This window comes from Juglans microcarpa x Juglans regia, chromosome 5D (genome assembly GCF_004785595.1).
Source record: "Juglans microcarpa x Juglans regia isolate MS1-56 chromosome 5D, Jm3101_v1.0, whole genome shotgun sequence".
Classification (NCBI taxonomy): Eukaryota; Viridiplantae; Streptophyta; class Magnoliopsida; order Fagales; family Juglandaceae; genus Juglans; species Juglans microcarpa x Juglans regia.
The window spans coordinates 30,931,517-30,947,108 of record NC_054602.1 but is presented as its reverse complement, the minus strand read 5'-3'; the positions used below and the strand labels follow the sequence as shown (position 1 = coordinate 30,947,108).

The following is a 15,592-nucleotide window of genomic DNA, read 5'->3' as shown; positions in this document are numbered from 1 at the left end:
TGGCGAACCAGTGTTCAGCAGATCAGGAAATTATAGATACGATTCACGAAGATCAAGAGAAAAAAAGAAGAAAAAGAGACAAAGAATGAAAGGATTTTGGTTTTTGGAGAGTTGTTTGTGTCGGTTTGTATTTCATTGCTGATTTATCCTTGTGCGTTGATTTAAAGTTATTATAACGGAGGCTTAATGCAAAGTCAAATGGAAAACAAGAAAATTCTGTTTCGCTCTTTATATATATAGAGAGATATTGTTCATCTCCTTCGTATCCATGCCGTTCTTTGTCGAGGGTCACCGTAAAACACCACACCGTAGGTGAAACTTGAGGCGGCAAAACACGATGCACGGAAGCAGAGCAGAAGGTTCGAGTCCTCTCGCAACCATCGAAGACATTCAGAGACGCCTCCTCCGTCCATCCTCTCACCACTCAACTTCTCAAATCTCAACCATCTCATCCTCGTTCTCTCTCTTTCTCTGTTTCATAACCAATTCTACTGAAATTTCTTTGGAATTTAATTTTTTAAGGTTGTTTCATTCAACTTCGTGTTACAGAGACGGTCTTGGAAGCCACAACTCCTCACAATTGAAGGTGAGTTTCACGGAATCCTTGAGGAAGCAAGATGCGAAAGAGATGGAAAAAACTAGGACGAAGAGGAAGCTCGAGGATTACCTGGATCTGTTTCTTATCTCTACAATCTCTTCCAAAATCGGTGTCGTCAAGAAGGTTCTAGAGACGAAGCCGAAAAAAGATACCGAGGATTTCGAGTGGCCAGTAGACCAGTTGAAGGTGTTCGTGGCGGATTCGAGCAGCAAAAACGGTGCAAATTGGAGGAGCAATAAAGCTGTGGATCTTGGGAAGGACAATCCGGAGTTGAGCGGCAAAGGTGGAGACGAAGATGAAGAATCTTGCACTCATTTTCGGCGTTTCGAACAAACTGTATTTAGTCATTTCAACACAGTCGGCGAAGCATAATGTTGACCATAGCACAATAATGATGCACAGTTTTTTGAATTTTGAATAGAAAACTCTTGTGAGGATTTCACATACAAATTTCCTTTGAAGAAATCCCACGTACAAGATCATCATAGGTCACATTTTCAAGCTATAATCACATACTCAGGATGTCATATATATCATATATATCAAGAATTCGCTTGGAAACTACCTATGATTAACTCCCTGAGATCATTAATTTAACTGTGCTTGATCAACCCGGAACGAGAGTGGGTCAAAATTGATTTAAAAGAAGCTAAGAATTTCCTCCTTTGATCTATTGAGGCTTTCTGTGATCAATTACAAATATTTAAGGAATTGAAACATTTTTTATAATTAAACTGGAATATTGCAATCCTAATTAGTTAGCAAAAGGTGGTTTTTATTACACAATGAAAATACAGCCAAAGGTCAAGGCTGCAGGTCGTCTGTCTTCTACAGCAGCTACAAGTCGTTAAGCAGAGTCTCCACATGCAAAGCTGAACTGTGGAAAAGGATGATTCTCTCTATTTTGTCTTTACTTGTATTTTTCTATTTTTTATTTTTTATTCTTAGTAAATATTAGGTTGATTAGCTTGATGCTATTTTTAGTATAGGAATTATGTTAGTTGTTAGGGTGGCAGTGTGTATATGAGGCCCTCTCCCGTGTCTCCTTGTCAAAATTTGCAAGGGATGTGCTATTTTACTAGGTGGCTATTGATGAATGGCTGAGGACATGACCACCATGGGAGCATGCTCAGAACTTGAAGATATAGAACCGTTTGCCAAGGAGGTTAATTTTAACCGACGAGCTGCTGAGGCGTCATTTCTTGCGGGGTTGGGAATCGGGGAGCTTGGTGCTGAGCGTACTAAAGTCTAAGCATAGTTGGACCCCGTGACTAATTAAGGTGATTTAAATGTAAGTTTCATGAATGGTGTAGATCAAGTGTGTTGATGTCGTGTTCTGTGGGTTTGGACAATTCTACGCAGACAGTGCTCGGATTGTCACCTGCACAATGAAAAAGGAGGACTTCGGGGTCTGTCGTACCTCCAATACTTGAGTTAGTTGTGATGTAGGAGATGAAGAGAAAATAACAATGAAGATGGGTGTCAAAGTTAACCTTCTTGTTCGCTGCAGGTAATGTTTATTTATACTTACCGACCTGGTCTCTATGGTAGTGGCGTGTTGCATTACAAGAGATTATATATTCACGTCGTCTTCACACCAAGCTATCCTTATGTCGTCCGCTTGCTGAGCAATGAAGTGTTTAGGTTCGTCATGTGTAGTTCGAGCTCTGGGTCGCATTTTTGCTCGGTACCCATCAAGCAAAGGAGCCATGCTCGGTACCCATCAATTAAAAGGAACCTTTGCTCGGAACCCATCAAGCAAAGGAGCCTTTGCTTGTTACCCGTTAAGCAAAGGAACCCTACTCCGGTTCCCATCAACAAGGAAGAGACTTGCTCGGTTCTCATCAAGCAAAGGAGCCCTGCTTGCTACCCATCAATTAAAAGGAACCTTTGCTCGGAACCCATCAAGCAAGGGAGCCATTGCTCGTTACCTGTCAAGCAAAGGAACCGTACTCCGGTTCCCATCACAAGGAAGAGATTTGCTCGGATCTCATCAATTGAAGGATACCTCGTTTGGTTTCTATCAATAACAAGACAAAGCGCATCGTTTGACGAAAGAAGACAAACAAATACAACAGGTGGAAAAAGAAGATAAAACGGGAGGTTAAAATCAACTGAGCTTCGACCAAACCAAAGGTACATTCATATATGCAAATTTGTCAAATTACATCAAAGACCCATGCAGGTTTGGAAACACAAAGAGGCTGAAGGTTAAGAAGGAGCATCACGAAAGGCTAGAGGCATGTCCTTTATGCCCATGGTCAACATTTCATAATAAGCTGACTTATTCGGAGGTAGTTCTCGAAGATTGAGGGTATGGAGATTGATCTCAGGATTCTTAGTCAATATATCTCGCATACGCTCGAGACCTTCCCTTTACCCATAAATCCAAGCCTCATTGTGCAGGCAGGAGCCCGTCTGAGTTGAGATTCAATAAGATTCGCGCGATGCCGAGCTGCATCCAAAGAAGACTCTAGATGGGAAACCTCGAGTTGAAGTCGCCGAGCTAAAGCCCTTAGCTTATCTTTAGACATGGCGATCCCTATGTATTTATGGAACATCTAGCAACGGACTTCGATGTCGCACCTTTTTTCCTTTGCCAATGTTTCGTTGGCATCCTTACACTACTTTAGCTCTTCTTGGATAGGCTCCAACTCGCACTTTAACCTCTGAATTTCAGCCTGGGCATTTTCTCTTTCAGTAAAAAGAAGCTTAGAGTGGACTTGAAGATCTTCAATGTTCTTCCTGGCATATTTCAACTCTTGGACCTTCGAAACAATCTCCGTATTATTCCCTCGATCTCCATGTTTCTCAACTGAATCTCCTTATCTTTGAGCTCAATCTCCAGGACCATCATATGAACCTGATAGTCCATCGCCTTGATTTTCCGCTCCTTCTCCCCAAACTACTTCCGTTGAGCACGAATTCTTCGATGGCAGGACCCATTGTCCTCCCTCAAGGAATTATTCTCCACGATTAAATCGTGGAGGTTATTGCTCATTTTCTTCTCCTGCAAGTGCATTAGGTTGTTTAATGCCTTCTGAGCCCTAAACTCCTCCTCAAGAACCTCTCGCTCTCTAGCAACCTTCTCGGCAAGTTGATCTGTGGCCTGAAAGATCAGAAAGACATGAAGTTTATAGGCAAAAGACAAAGGCTGGAAACCAGTTGACAAAAAGAAAATGCTTATGTTGGCAAACAGGGGTCTGAACTTTTAAGCCTGCGCTGCAAATAATTTCACCCGCGCCTTCTTAAAACCAGGCCCTGTCTCCTGCGATTTTGCTTTCCCAAAAGGGAGAGAAGATTCTACACACACCAACGGCGTGACAGCTTGAGCAGGTACGGATGGCAGACCAGACTCTTCCCCACTTTGAACATGAACTTCTCTTGGGGAGCCCAAGGAGGCACAAATGGAGATCCTGACTGTTCCCCAACCCGAGTTGAGTTTTCACCCTGAGAAGCCCCAAAACAGAGAGAACGATTCCCAGACAAAGGAGAAGCAGACGAAGAACTATCCTCCACTAGGATAACATCTTCGTGGCATAAAGAAATAGCCTCGGCTTGAGGGACCTTAGATTCTTGAAACAAATAAACAGCACAACATGAGACATATATATATATATATATAAAATAAAAAATAAAAAAGGAGGGAAAGAAGATTTGAGCAAAGGATGCAAGAAACAAATATCTGAGAGACTGAAGGCGGAGGGATTACTTCTGGAACCATTAAGGAAATCGGCTTGGAAATTGGGATAGAATTCATCCCAGTAACAGTCGGGATGCCCAATTCAGGAACAAGTGGAGGGTCGGCTCTAAGATTGATGAAGAGGACGGAACTTCAGAAAAAGTTGGCTCCATAACTTCCTCGAGAGACGGTTCCACAATCCCTAGAGGGGTCAGCTCCTCAGCTCCAATAGGTGTAATCTCCATAGCCATTGTCGAAGGCGAAAGTGGAGGGATGTCAAGACCCGTCAATACAGGAACCGTAGAAAAACTTGGGGGAGTCAGACCCAAGAGCTCCGGGGGAGAAACATGGGTGGTAGTTAAACATATGCCAAAGGCAGCTTCAACCTCGGTGAGCCTTTCCTCAAAAAGAGTTGGCTAGTAAACCAGTAGCTCGTGTCGGGAAGCCTCCTCCTGACTAAGCACCTCCTCGAAAGAGGGAAAAGCTCCCATCATTGGATCGAAATCTCGAGAAGTCGGACGATCAAACGTTTTGGAGAAAAGAGAGGCAATGGCAGTATCAGCCTCGTCTTCTCTAGCAGAGCCAAAAAACAAAACAAGTTTGTATTATTCTTTACTTAACAAGTGCAACAAGAAGGAAAATGGTCATAAATCTGGAAAAAAAAAAAAAAAAAACTCTCAGTGGGTGTTTGTTGGGACTCGGCAAGAAGGAAGGCAACTGGTAGGTTGCTCAGTGGGGACTCCTCTTCTCCTTGCGAGGGATTCCAAACGGAGATGAACACAAAGGATTCACGGGAACCCCCTAAGTAGGAATCTTAAAACTCGGGCAGGAACCTCGGGGGGCTTGTACTCTTGCACTTGGAAGGTCGGATGGGGAACTCCATACTCACTAAAAAGAGACGCATTGGACTAAAAAAGGGGGCGGTTTGGGATGTCTTGGATGGGCGAAGAGGAGGGCCACCAACCACATGATGAGCAAGCACAAAAGCGCCTTCCTCAGTTCGAGACCGCTTCACACAGCTACCTTTGGGCGGAGAGGTTGCACAACGCTTCTCCCTCGGAGGGGAAGGGGGAACCATCAAGAACTCTCGATCGAGCACATGTGAACGATGAGGAAGCACAATGTAATGCCGAATGTTTTCATCACTTAGCAGTGAATCAGACTCGGAAAGAATGGGATGAGCTGTTGCCCAGGACATTACGGAGGCAACCCTAAACTCGTCTCTCTCTAATAACTTAATGGAAAGAGATTCGGAACTTGATACCTTACCCCAAACGACTCGGACAGGAAACTCCTTCTATTCCCGCTCCCCTTATGAGAATTCCCAACCCAAACAAGATACAAAAAAGAAACGTTGATGCCACTCTTTTATCGAAGAATACCGCCTCTCCAGGGAAGTGAAACGTTTCTCAAAGGAATAGGATTGAAAACTACAAATGTTCCTATCAAGCCGGTTGATACGATACACTAACAGAAAATCCTAAGCAGTCAGGTTGGGATAATCCTCCGAATCACCAAGAGCAATTTAGAAGGCAACGTAACTAGCCATTATGAAATGCCAAGCATTGGGGTTAAGTTGTGCCGGAGCTAGTTCCAGGAAGACCAAGATATCACGTACCGGATGGTAGAATGGCAACAGTTATCCATTGGAAAACATGTGGGATAAAGAGCAATCCTTGTCGCCAAGCCATCAACATCTACCATTGGAACACGAGAACTGGGAGCTTCCAAAACGGTATCGAGAGGGATAGGGTATAACCTGCAAAATGAATGGAGGTTGTTACTAGTCATAGTTGATGTCCACCGTTTCCTCGCAAAGTAGTTGAAACGGACTTCATTATCGCCACGTTTAGTCATGATAAAAGGAAGCAGAGAGGGTAGAATTTTGAAATTTCAGAAAGACGAAGAGGGAGGACGAAGCAAAAATGGCAGAGAAGAGAATGAGGAGAAATGAATCAATCTAAATAATGCGATGGAATAGCAAGACTTCTGAAGCAGCGGCACGAAGTTCGAAGGGATACATCAGCCGTGGAAATGCAGAATGAAGCTTACCAGCAACACGCGTGCATAAAACAAACCAATCATGGGCGACGTTAAAGTTCACATAAGGAAACAACTTCAATTAATGAGGATATAGTTAATGATTAATCATGCTCATTAACGATGGAGATCTGTTCACATGCCAACAATCTGAGGGAGGTGAAAGGGTGAGTATATGCAAACTCGTTTACCTTCAACATGCTCGCCCAGGTCAGAAATCCTTATAAAGGCTCACTCGGCAAAAAAATAAAAAAATAAAAAATAAATAAAACTTTCTATAATTTTCAGCCCACAAGTGTGCTAAAACTTTGCGGGGTACTATGAAGGGAGTAAATCCCATGGGTCGGGCTAAAAGCAAGGCCCAAGTTAGAGCCCAGATACAAGGTCTGGGCAAGGCTGAACAGATTAGGAAGTCTTGGGTCGGAACCTGGGTATGAGATCCAGGTCAGACCATGCTCACATCAGGAACCTAGTCAGATGATACAAGAGAGGCTTAAGTAAGAAGGAATGTCGCATTAAATTCAAGCCAAGAAAATATAAGGTTGTTCACATCGAGCATTAATGGGATAAGAGGAACTCAGAGTAGAAAGCACGCCACATTCAATGCAGATCAGAGCAGAAAGCATGCCGCATTCAATGTGACCCAGAGCTCAGACTACACACGATGAACCTAAACACTTCATAGCTCGACGAGCAGACAACATAAAGATAGCTCGGCGTGTAGACGACATGAATATATAATCTCTTGCAATGCACACCCCACTACCATGGAGACCAGGTCGACAAGTATAAATAAACACCACCTACAGCGAACAAGAAGATTAACTTTGACACCCATCTTCATTATTATTTTCTCTTCAACTCCTACATCACAACTAACTCAAGCATTGGAGGTACAACACATCCCGAGTGCAGGTGAAGTGTTCAACAATAATTTGTAAAAAGAATTAGATAATGTTTTGATAGAGTTCTAAAAAACGTTGTGGCCCATTGAAAGTAGGTTTGGAGGTAAAAAGATCTTTGAGGGGTTTTTGGATGATATATATAGTAAATAATTTTAAATTAAATTTATTTAAAGAAAAAAAAAGAGGTGCTAGCGGGCCGCCCAGTGCTTACTGCTGGCGTACTGTTAGCCCAAACGTGTAGTTTTTTTTTTATCATTTTTTATTTTTTTAACATTCTTAACCATTAAGAAAAAATTTAAAAAATATATACAACTTCAATAATAATCACTTCCTTAATCACTAAGTAAAATAAAAAAAAATTAAAATATTCGAACAGTAATTTTGAGTGGTAACATTGATGGGGCTAAGCAGCATTTAAAAAAAATACAAACACAATGTGGTTGCCACCACCGGGTGGCCAACCTAGCTACTTGTGGTGTCCCAACCCAAATCAAGCCTACTATTGCCAGGCAGTTGAGCTACCCATGGTGATGTGCTCCATTTGGATGCTACAAGTATTTCAGATCATCTGTGAATGGTAATGAAATAGTTTGTAAATAGTTTATAAATAATAGTGAAGTAGTCTAAAAATGTCTGAGAACAATTGTGTTCCTAAACAAGTCCATAGACCCGGTTTGGATATAAGAAGTTTTTAATCTCATATCATTATTACAACTTTCTTAAATTTTCACACAAAATATAATAAACAATTCAAAATTTTCAAATCTCAAAACAATAATAATATTAAAAAATAATATTCTAACAATATTTTATTCAATTTTTAATTTTTATCTCAACTCATCTTATCTCAACTCACTATCTAAACGACACCTAAGAGTAACCTAGATCGAGTTGCCCTTGGTTGCCAAATACTAGGGCAAACACGAGGCAGCACAAATTGGATTGTTGTGGTGGCTAGAGTCTAATTTGGTCATTAGAGGGTGGCCATCCAAATGGCAGATTAGGCCACCTTTCGTGGCCAAAGTGTGGTGGCTTCCTTCTTCTTAATTTCTCTTTTTTTTTTTTTTTTTAATATTATCTAGAAGATGATTTCTTGTGATTTTGGTATATGGAAAATACCAATGAGCTTTTACTGGATAGACGTTGTTTGTTTAAAAATGAAAATATCTTTCATTGAAAACTAGAGTTGATCTTGGCATTCAAACATGTCTTTAGGGTCCCATTTGGATATTCAGATAAGATGCTATTAGATGAAAAGTTTGTGAATATAATAGTTTGAATTAAGATATTTTATGGGATTTTGAAAAATGATAGTGAAATGTTGAATAAAAATATTATAATGTTAAAATATTGATAGAATATAATTTTTTAATATAATTTTTATTTTGAAATTTGAAAAAGTTGAATTATTTTTTATATTTTGTTTGAAAGTTTGGAAAAGTTGTACTGATTAAATTATGATAAGATGAAAAATTTAAAAATTTGAAATTGAAAAATGTTTATATTTGAGTGATATTTGAACATTTTTCATCTCATCTCAACGTCTAAACCAATTTGGTACCCCAAATTTGACTTCCGTTTTCATCCAGCCACTATGAAGCAACCGAGATCGAGCCATCCTCAACGAACAAAGCATGGTGAGGGTGGTCGTTGTTTCTTTATATATATATATATATATATATATAATTTTAAAGAAAAATGTTACTTTGTCCACTTATTTTGTCCTCTCATTTTGACACCTTATGTATTTTAATTTTTAAAATTTTTTTTATATTTTTTTAAAAATATCTTAAAATGATAAAAAAGTGTGAATTAAAAAATTGAAAAAAAAATAAAATGTTGAATTTGGCCTAGTGGTCAGATGAGCGGGCTACTCTGGGAGGCAGAGTAGCTCGACTCATTTTTAAAATATTATTTGAAAGATGAATTTGTGCTTAATTCCGGCCTTCTTTTTTAAATATTGGGTTTTTAGAATATAGATGTTGTATTTTGAAAATGAAAACATCTTTCAATGAGAAATCACCTCTGACTTCAGAGATAGTCTTGATGTTGAAGAAAAATGATAAACACACATGACTTTTCACTATACTTTACACAATAATATTTTAAAAGGAAGGTCACTTTTGTAAAATAGATTATAAAATTAATATCATTTTACAAAAATACTTTATTTTACAATATGTATTATGAAATATGTTATGAAATGTATTACGTAACTTTCATTACTCAATTGTCAATGTGGCACTAAAAAGAAAAAATTGATTATTACCTTGAGGCTCAAAATATGCATGATAAGAAGAATGGAACCAAATGGAGTTCGTGAGAAGACAAGGGTGGTGAACTCCCTCACCTTCCTTTATATAAGAAATTATGAGGATTTTTTTTTAAAATTTTTTATATATTCAAAATTTTAAAAAACGTGTTCACAAGTCGAAGAAAAATACGAGATCTCTTTATCACATTAGCTACACTAAAAAATTATTGATTTTTTTATTTTCTAAAACGATAATAGATTCCATTATTTATGTGTCAACGCACAACTTATGTATAGAACTCTTTTTTTCTTTTTTATTAAATACATGGGTGAGTTTGGATGTTAAAGTGAGTTGAGTTAAGATGATAAAATATTATTAGAATATTATTTTTTAATATTATTATTATTTTAGAATTTGAAAAAGTTGAATTGTTTATTATATTTTGTGTTAGAATTTAAAAACATTATAATAATAAGTTAAGATAAATTAAGAGTATTTCATATTCCAAACGAAACCTGAGTCTTGACGTACTTGCGCTTTCAACATCATGACTAAGGTTCCAAAAGTATTTGTGATATTACCAAAAGGAAAATAATTTATCAATAATATTTTTTATAACACTTTACATAACTATATTTTAAATGAAAAATATTTTTATAAAATATCTTATAAAATAATATTATTTTATAAAAATATTTTTAATTTATAATATTATTGTGTAATATATTATGTGTATATCATTATTCTAAAAGAGGGCGGGGGGAAAAAGCAAAAAGAAGAATTACCATTAGTGGAGGTTCCTTGAGCAAGTTGCAAGGCATGTTTTTTAAGGTGACAGTTGTGACTATCTCTTTTTTTTTCTTTTCTGTTTTAAGAGGAACTACAAATAAGGACTAATTTAAAGCTTCAAAAATAATGCATTAAACAGTATAATAAAATTTTTATTATTTTTATAAAAAATCTGTGACTTGATTGACATAATTTACAACTTTTAAAAATAAAAATCTGAAGCTGAAAACCCTCTTAAAAAAAAACATTCCCATCATTTTTCTTGTTTTTAAAATTTTTTGTTTATTGTTTATCTGCTAAACCAATATAATGCTTACACAGTAGTCGAAAATTCTGTGCAATAGGTGAAAGCTGGGCCTAGCCCAGATACACATGTGCACTCATTATAGGTGAGCATCGAAGAAGAAGAAAGAAGAAAAAAAGAGTCTTCCCGCCTGCCATTCTAGAATCTTTCCTTTCTTTGGTAAACTCATAAACTAGAGCATGGACACTTCGCCAAGGACAAAAGGGAAATTACGTGGAAATAATGCCTCTCCTTTAGGCATTATCATCTCATTTATTTTAATTATATAGTCTTTAACACAATTGAATCACTCCTTGCTAAAATTAATTTTATTATTTCAACAATGAAATTGATTTCATTCCGAAATATGTAGACATATGAAATATATAGACATAGACTTTACAATATTTACTTAATTTTAAAATAATAATAATATTAAAAAATAATATTTTATTCGCATTAAATATTATATTTTAAATTACAAGTTATAAGGAGGACCGGAGAGGAGTCAACATGGACGGAGAAGGCAAACATCCAAACAATCTGAAACCGTCAGTTTCCATTTGAAATCGGACGGCTCCAAAACTTAAAAATACCGAGAGAACATTCTCGAACATCCTAACACTATATAAGCTGTGCTCAGCCCGTCTCCTTTCTCTCACGTTGAAACCCTAGCTAGCTCTTTTCTTCCTTTTTTTAGCTTGCTTTCAGATCTTACTTTCCTTCTTGCGATTCTATTCTTTTCGTTCCGTCGGCAGAACCGTCGTAATGGCCGGGAAAGGAGAAGGCCCAGCAATTGGGATTGATCTCGGAACCACGTACTCGTGCGTGGGAGTTTGGCAACACGACCGCGTAGAGATCATCGCCAATGACCAGGGTAACAGAACAACGCCGTCCTACGTTGGCTTCACCGATACGGAGCGTTTGATCGGTGATGCGGCCAAGAACCAGGTCGCCATGAACCCCATCAACACCGTCTTCGGTGAGATCTGAGCTCCTGCGACCATATTTCTTTCGCTGATTCTTAGATCTTAATTCCTTTGTTTATGTTTACTGTTGTATTTCTAGATGTCTTTCAGTTTACCGAACACATATAGATCTAGCTTACTTTATTTGGTTATGTAGGCTGTACGTTGGTTATGTTTTTTTTTTTTTTTCTCGGCTTTCTTTTTTTTTTTTTTTTTTTTTTTTTTTTTGACTTTGCAGAAATTTTCTTTGTTTGCGGTCTGTAAAGTGATATTTGTTTTAGGCTATTTACTGTTTCTTTATAATCGTTCAGATCTTCATTGCTGAGTTAGTATTCCCGTTGACTTGTTTTATAGATTGGCACTGCAATCTATCTGCATAATAGTGAAGACTAGTTTCTTTTATTATGTCGTTTGAGGAGGTAATTATTCATAATCAATAAGTTCTCACGCTTTTTGCATGGGTAATGCTATTGCCTCGGTGTGGCAGGAGTAAGAAAATAAGGAAATAGGTTCGTGAATGAATAATTGTTTAAATAAAAGTCGTTTTACATTTATGTGGAATTCAATTTCTTATTTTATTGTTATTTAAACTGCTTGTAGAATGTGGAATCTTTAAGTTCTAGCTAGCATATTCCAGAAGGAAAAACTTGATTTACTCCTGCAATTATTTAACTGCATGCTGGAAGTTATGTTCATTTGTTTTGGTAGTGTATGCTTTCTTCATATAGAATAATAAACTATGATTCATCGAAACTGAAATCTCTAATATTCGTAATTACCTATCTCTGCAGATGCAAAGAGGTTAATTGGCCGGAGATTTAGTGATGCCACAGTTCAGGGTGACATGAAATTGTGGCCATTCAAGGTCATTCCCGGCCCCGGAGACAAGCCGATGATTGTGGTCAACTACAAGGGTGAGGAGAAGCAATTTGCTGCTGAAGAAATCTCTTCCATGGTTCTTATGAAGATGCGCGAGATTGCAGAGGCTTACCTTGGATCGACAATAAAGAACGCTGTGGTCACTGTACCCGCATACTTTAATGATTCTCAGCGTCAGGCTACAAAGGACGCTGGTGTCATTGCAGGTCTCAATGTTATGCGTATCATTAATGAGCCCACTGCTGCTGCCATTGCTTACGGTCTTGACAAGAAGGCAACCAGTGTTGGCGAGAAAAATGTCTTGATTTTTGATCTTGGTGGCGGCACGTTTGATGTCTCTCTTCTCACTATTGAAGAGGGTATCTTTGAGGTGAAGGCTACAGCTGGTGACACCCATCTTGGTGGCGAGGATTTTGATAATAGAATGGTGAACCACTTTGTTCAGGAGTTCAAGAGAAAGAACAAGAAGGACATTAATGGCAATGCAAGAGCTCTTAGGAGGTTGAGGACAGCATGTGAGAGGGCAAAGAGAACTCTCTCTTCCACTGCCCAGACTACCATTGAAATTGATTCTTTGTATGAAGGCGTTGATTTCTACTCCACCATTACTCGTGCCAGATTTGAAGAGCTCAACATGGATCTCTTCAGGAAGTGCATGGAGCCTGTTGAGAAGTGTCTTAGGGATGCCAAGATGGACAAGAGCACCGTCCATGATGTTGTCCTCGTCGGTGGCTCGACCAGAATTCCCAAGGTCCAGCAGCTTTTGCAGGACTTCTTCAATGGTAAGGAGCTATGCAAGAGCATCAATCCTGATGAGGCCGTTGCTTATGGTGCTGCAGTCCAGGCTGCTATTTTGAGTGGCGAGGGTAATGAGAAGGTGCAGGATCTCCTGCTCTTGGATGTCACCCCTCTATCCTTGGGTCTGGAAACTGCCGGTGGTGTCATGACCGTGTTGATTCCCAGGAACACTACCATCCCCACAAAGAAGGAACAGGTGTTCTCTACTTATTCCGACAACCAGCCTGGTGTGTTGATCCAGGTCTACGAGGGTGAGAGAACAAGGACCAGGGACAACAACTTGCTCGGTAAATTTGAGCTTTCAGGAATCCCTCCTGCTCCCAGGGGTGTTCCTCAGATCACAGTATGCTTCGATATTGATGCCAACGGTATTTTGAATGTATCTGCGGAGGACAAAACCACGGGTCAAAAGAACAAGATCACCATCACAAATGACAAGGGTAGACTCTCGAAGGAGGAGATCGAAAAGATGGTTCAAGAGGCAGAGCAGTACAAATCTGAGGATGAAGAGCACAAAAAGAAGGTAGAGGCCAAGAATGCACTGGAGAATTACGCATACAACATGAGGAACACGGTGAAGGATGAGAAAATTGGTGCCAAGCTTGGTGCAGATGATAAGAAGAAGATAGATGACGCCATCGAGCAGGCCATCCAATGGCTGGACAGCAACCAACTCGCGGAGGCAGATGAGTTTGAGGACAAGATGAAAGAGTTGGAGAGCATCTGCAACCCAATTATTGCCAAGATGTATCAAGGTGCTGGTGCTGACATGGGCGGCGATGTTGATGATGATGGTCACGGTCATGCCGGAGGAAGTGGTGCCGGCCCCAAGATCGAGGAAGTTGACTAAACTCCTTCTGCCTTAAAGTTGTTGTCCATTCGTAGCTTTTTATTGTATTTTTCTTTTCAACCATCGAATTTTGGGCTTTGAACTTGGTCGGTATTTTTGTTCAAAGCGTATTTTTGTTCAAAGCCAAAGTTTTACATGTCCTGTGCTACTTCCGTTTATTTAATTACTCACCCCTAAAACAAAAAATCTTGCCGGGCTACCTTTTTGCCAGGCTAATTTCTATACTTATGGAATATCAGGTCGATTCTTGCCCCGTATATGGTTTCTTTGTTTTCGTTATTATAATTTTACCTTATGTTTGGAGGTTTCGTAGTTACTATTACTATTATATTTTGGTGTTCCACAGATTTTGCGTATTTATGAGATTTTGTCTTTTTTATATATATAAGCTGCTGCCCGGGGCTTAAAGTTCATGTTAGTATCTAACCAATAGGGTGTCAAAGTGTGTTGTCGTGGCAAGTATGTATATTATATTATATTATAAGTCAACCTATTAATTAAGTTTATCCTATTAAAATTTCAAATTCTAACAAGATATATTACTATTAACATAAGCGTCGTTTTAATCTGTTTTGATTTGTGTCAATCTGTTTTGATTTATTTATGTAAATAAATTGATTTGTGTCAATCTGTTTTGATTTGTTTATGTAAATAAATTAAATAGAATAATTCGTTTTAATTTAAATATGTTAAGATTAAAGAGTGGTTTATATTTGGAAGTTATCTCAAGTCATCTCACTACTATTTATTATTATTTATCAATTTTAACTCATAAATTTTATTACTATTCATAACTTATTTCATTACTATTCACAATTTATCTCAACTCATTTTCGAATTCAAACGACACTTAAATTTTAATACGTTTTTATCGTATCATATTTGTATTTTATCTTATCATATTTGTATTAAATTAATAGATTGTATTACATAGCATCATCTCTTAACCATTTCTTGAGTTTTTTAGTTAATAGGAATACACTTGATCGAATTTGCTCTAATGAGGTCTTTAAATCTTAGCTTTTAGATTAAAATAAATCTCGTATTTTAAATTTAGATATTCTGATTTATCGAAATAATTAGATGGATTGATTGAAACATAATTTGCTAGTCTTAAAGGAGCCAGGCTGCAGACCTCCGGGCCTACAAATTCCTACCTCAAAACATCCAACCCCAATTAAATATTGCCAACCCATTATAGTCTCGTAGTTTATCTCGGGCCTACAAGTCTACGAGATACTTTGAAAATTTTAACTTTTTTTGTTTTTTATTAAGCGAGATTAAATAATTTGTGAAGGAGGAGCTGTTGTTCTTCCCAACCCTCTCCTTTTGTTGATCAACCACTTTTTGGCTATACTTCTGAGCAACATGTGTTGTATCACCATCTTCTCAAGTTGTAATACAACGTGCCATTGTGTGCCTCCCACGCATTGCCCACCGTCAGAGCTCCACACGCAACACTTCATCAAATTCATATGCCTCGAATTTTCAAGATTTAATCATCCACGCCCTTCCACAGTCGATGCATGAGTCTCATGGGTCAGT

The 15,592-nt window shown here is 38.3% G+C and overlaps 2 protein-coding genes across 3 annotated transcripts; both read left to right on the top strand.

Annotated features, from left to right (window-relative positions):
* The first annotated feature begins 259 nt into the window (after positions 1–259).
* Positions 260–2,167, top strand: LOC121266018. 2 transcript variants are annotated; one of them, XM_041169706.1, is made up of 2 exons: positions 260–893; positions 1,681–2,167. In XM_041169706.1, exons 1-2 carry the CDS (start codon positions 338–340, stop codon positions 1,689–1,691), a joined length of 567 nt encoding a protein of 188 aa, XP_041025640.1. In that variant the 5' UTR covers positions 260–337; the 3' UTR covers positions 1,692–2,167. The 2 variants fall into 2 exon arrangements, with proteins under 2 accessions (XP_041025640.1, XP_041025639.1); XM_041169705.1 differs by having other exon boundaries at positions 1,662–2,167.
* Positions 2,168–11,018: 8,851 nt separating this feature from the next.
* Positions 11,019–14,304, top strand: LOC121266017 (heat shock cognate 70 kDa protein 2). Its single transcript, XM_041169704.1, has 2 exons — positions 11,019–11,534; positions 12,312–14,304. Exons 1-2 carry the CDS (start codon positions 11,321–11,323, stop codon positions 14,045–14,047), a joined length of 1,950 nt encoding a protein of 649 aa, XP_041025638.1. The 5' UTR covers positions 11,019–11,320; the 3' UTR covers positions 14,048–14,304.
* The last annotated feature ends 1,288 nt before the right edge of the window (positions 14,305–15,592 follow it).

What these genes read in the sequence shown, in the direction of transcription:
- LOC121266017 (XM_041169704.1), top strand. Translation starts at nt 11,321, where the DNA reads ATGGCCGGGAAAGGAGAAGGCCCAGCAATTGGGATTGATCTCGGAACC. An exon ending in CCCCATCAACACCGTCTTCG is followed by an intron (nt 11,535 to 12,311) that starts GTGAGATCTGAG and finishes CTATCTCTGCAG; the next exon opens with ATGCAAAGAGGTTAATTGGC.
- LOC121266018 (XM_041169705.1), top strand. Translation starts at nt 338, where the DNA reads ATGCACGGAAGCAGAGCAGAAGGTTCGAGTCCTCTCGCAACCATCGAA. An exon ending in CGGCAAAGGTGGAGACGAAG is followed by an intron (nt 894 to 1,661) that starts ATGAAGAATCTT and finishes AAAATTTGCAAG; the next exon opens with GGATGTGCTATTTTACTAGG.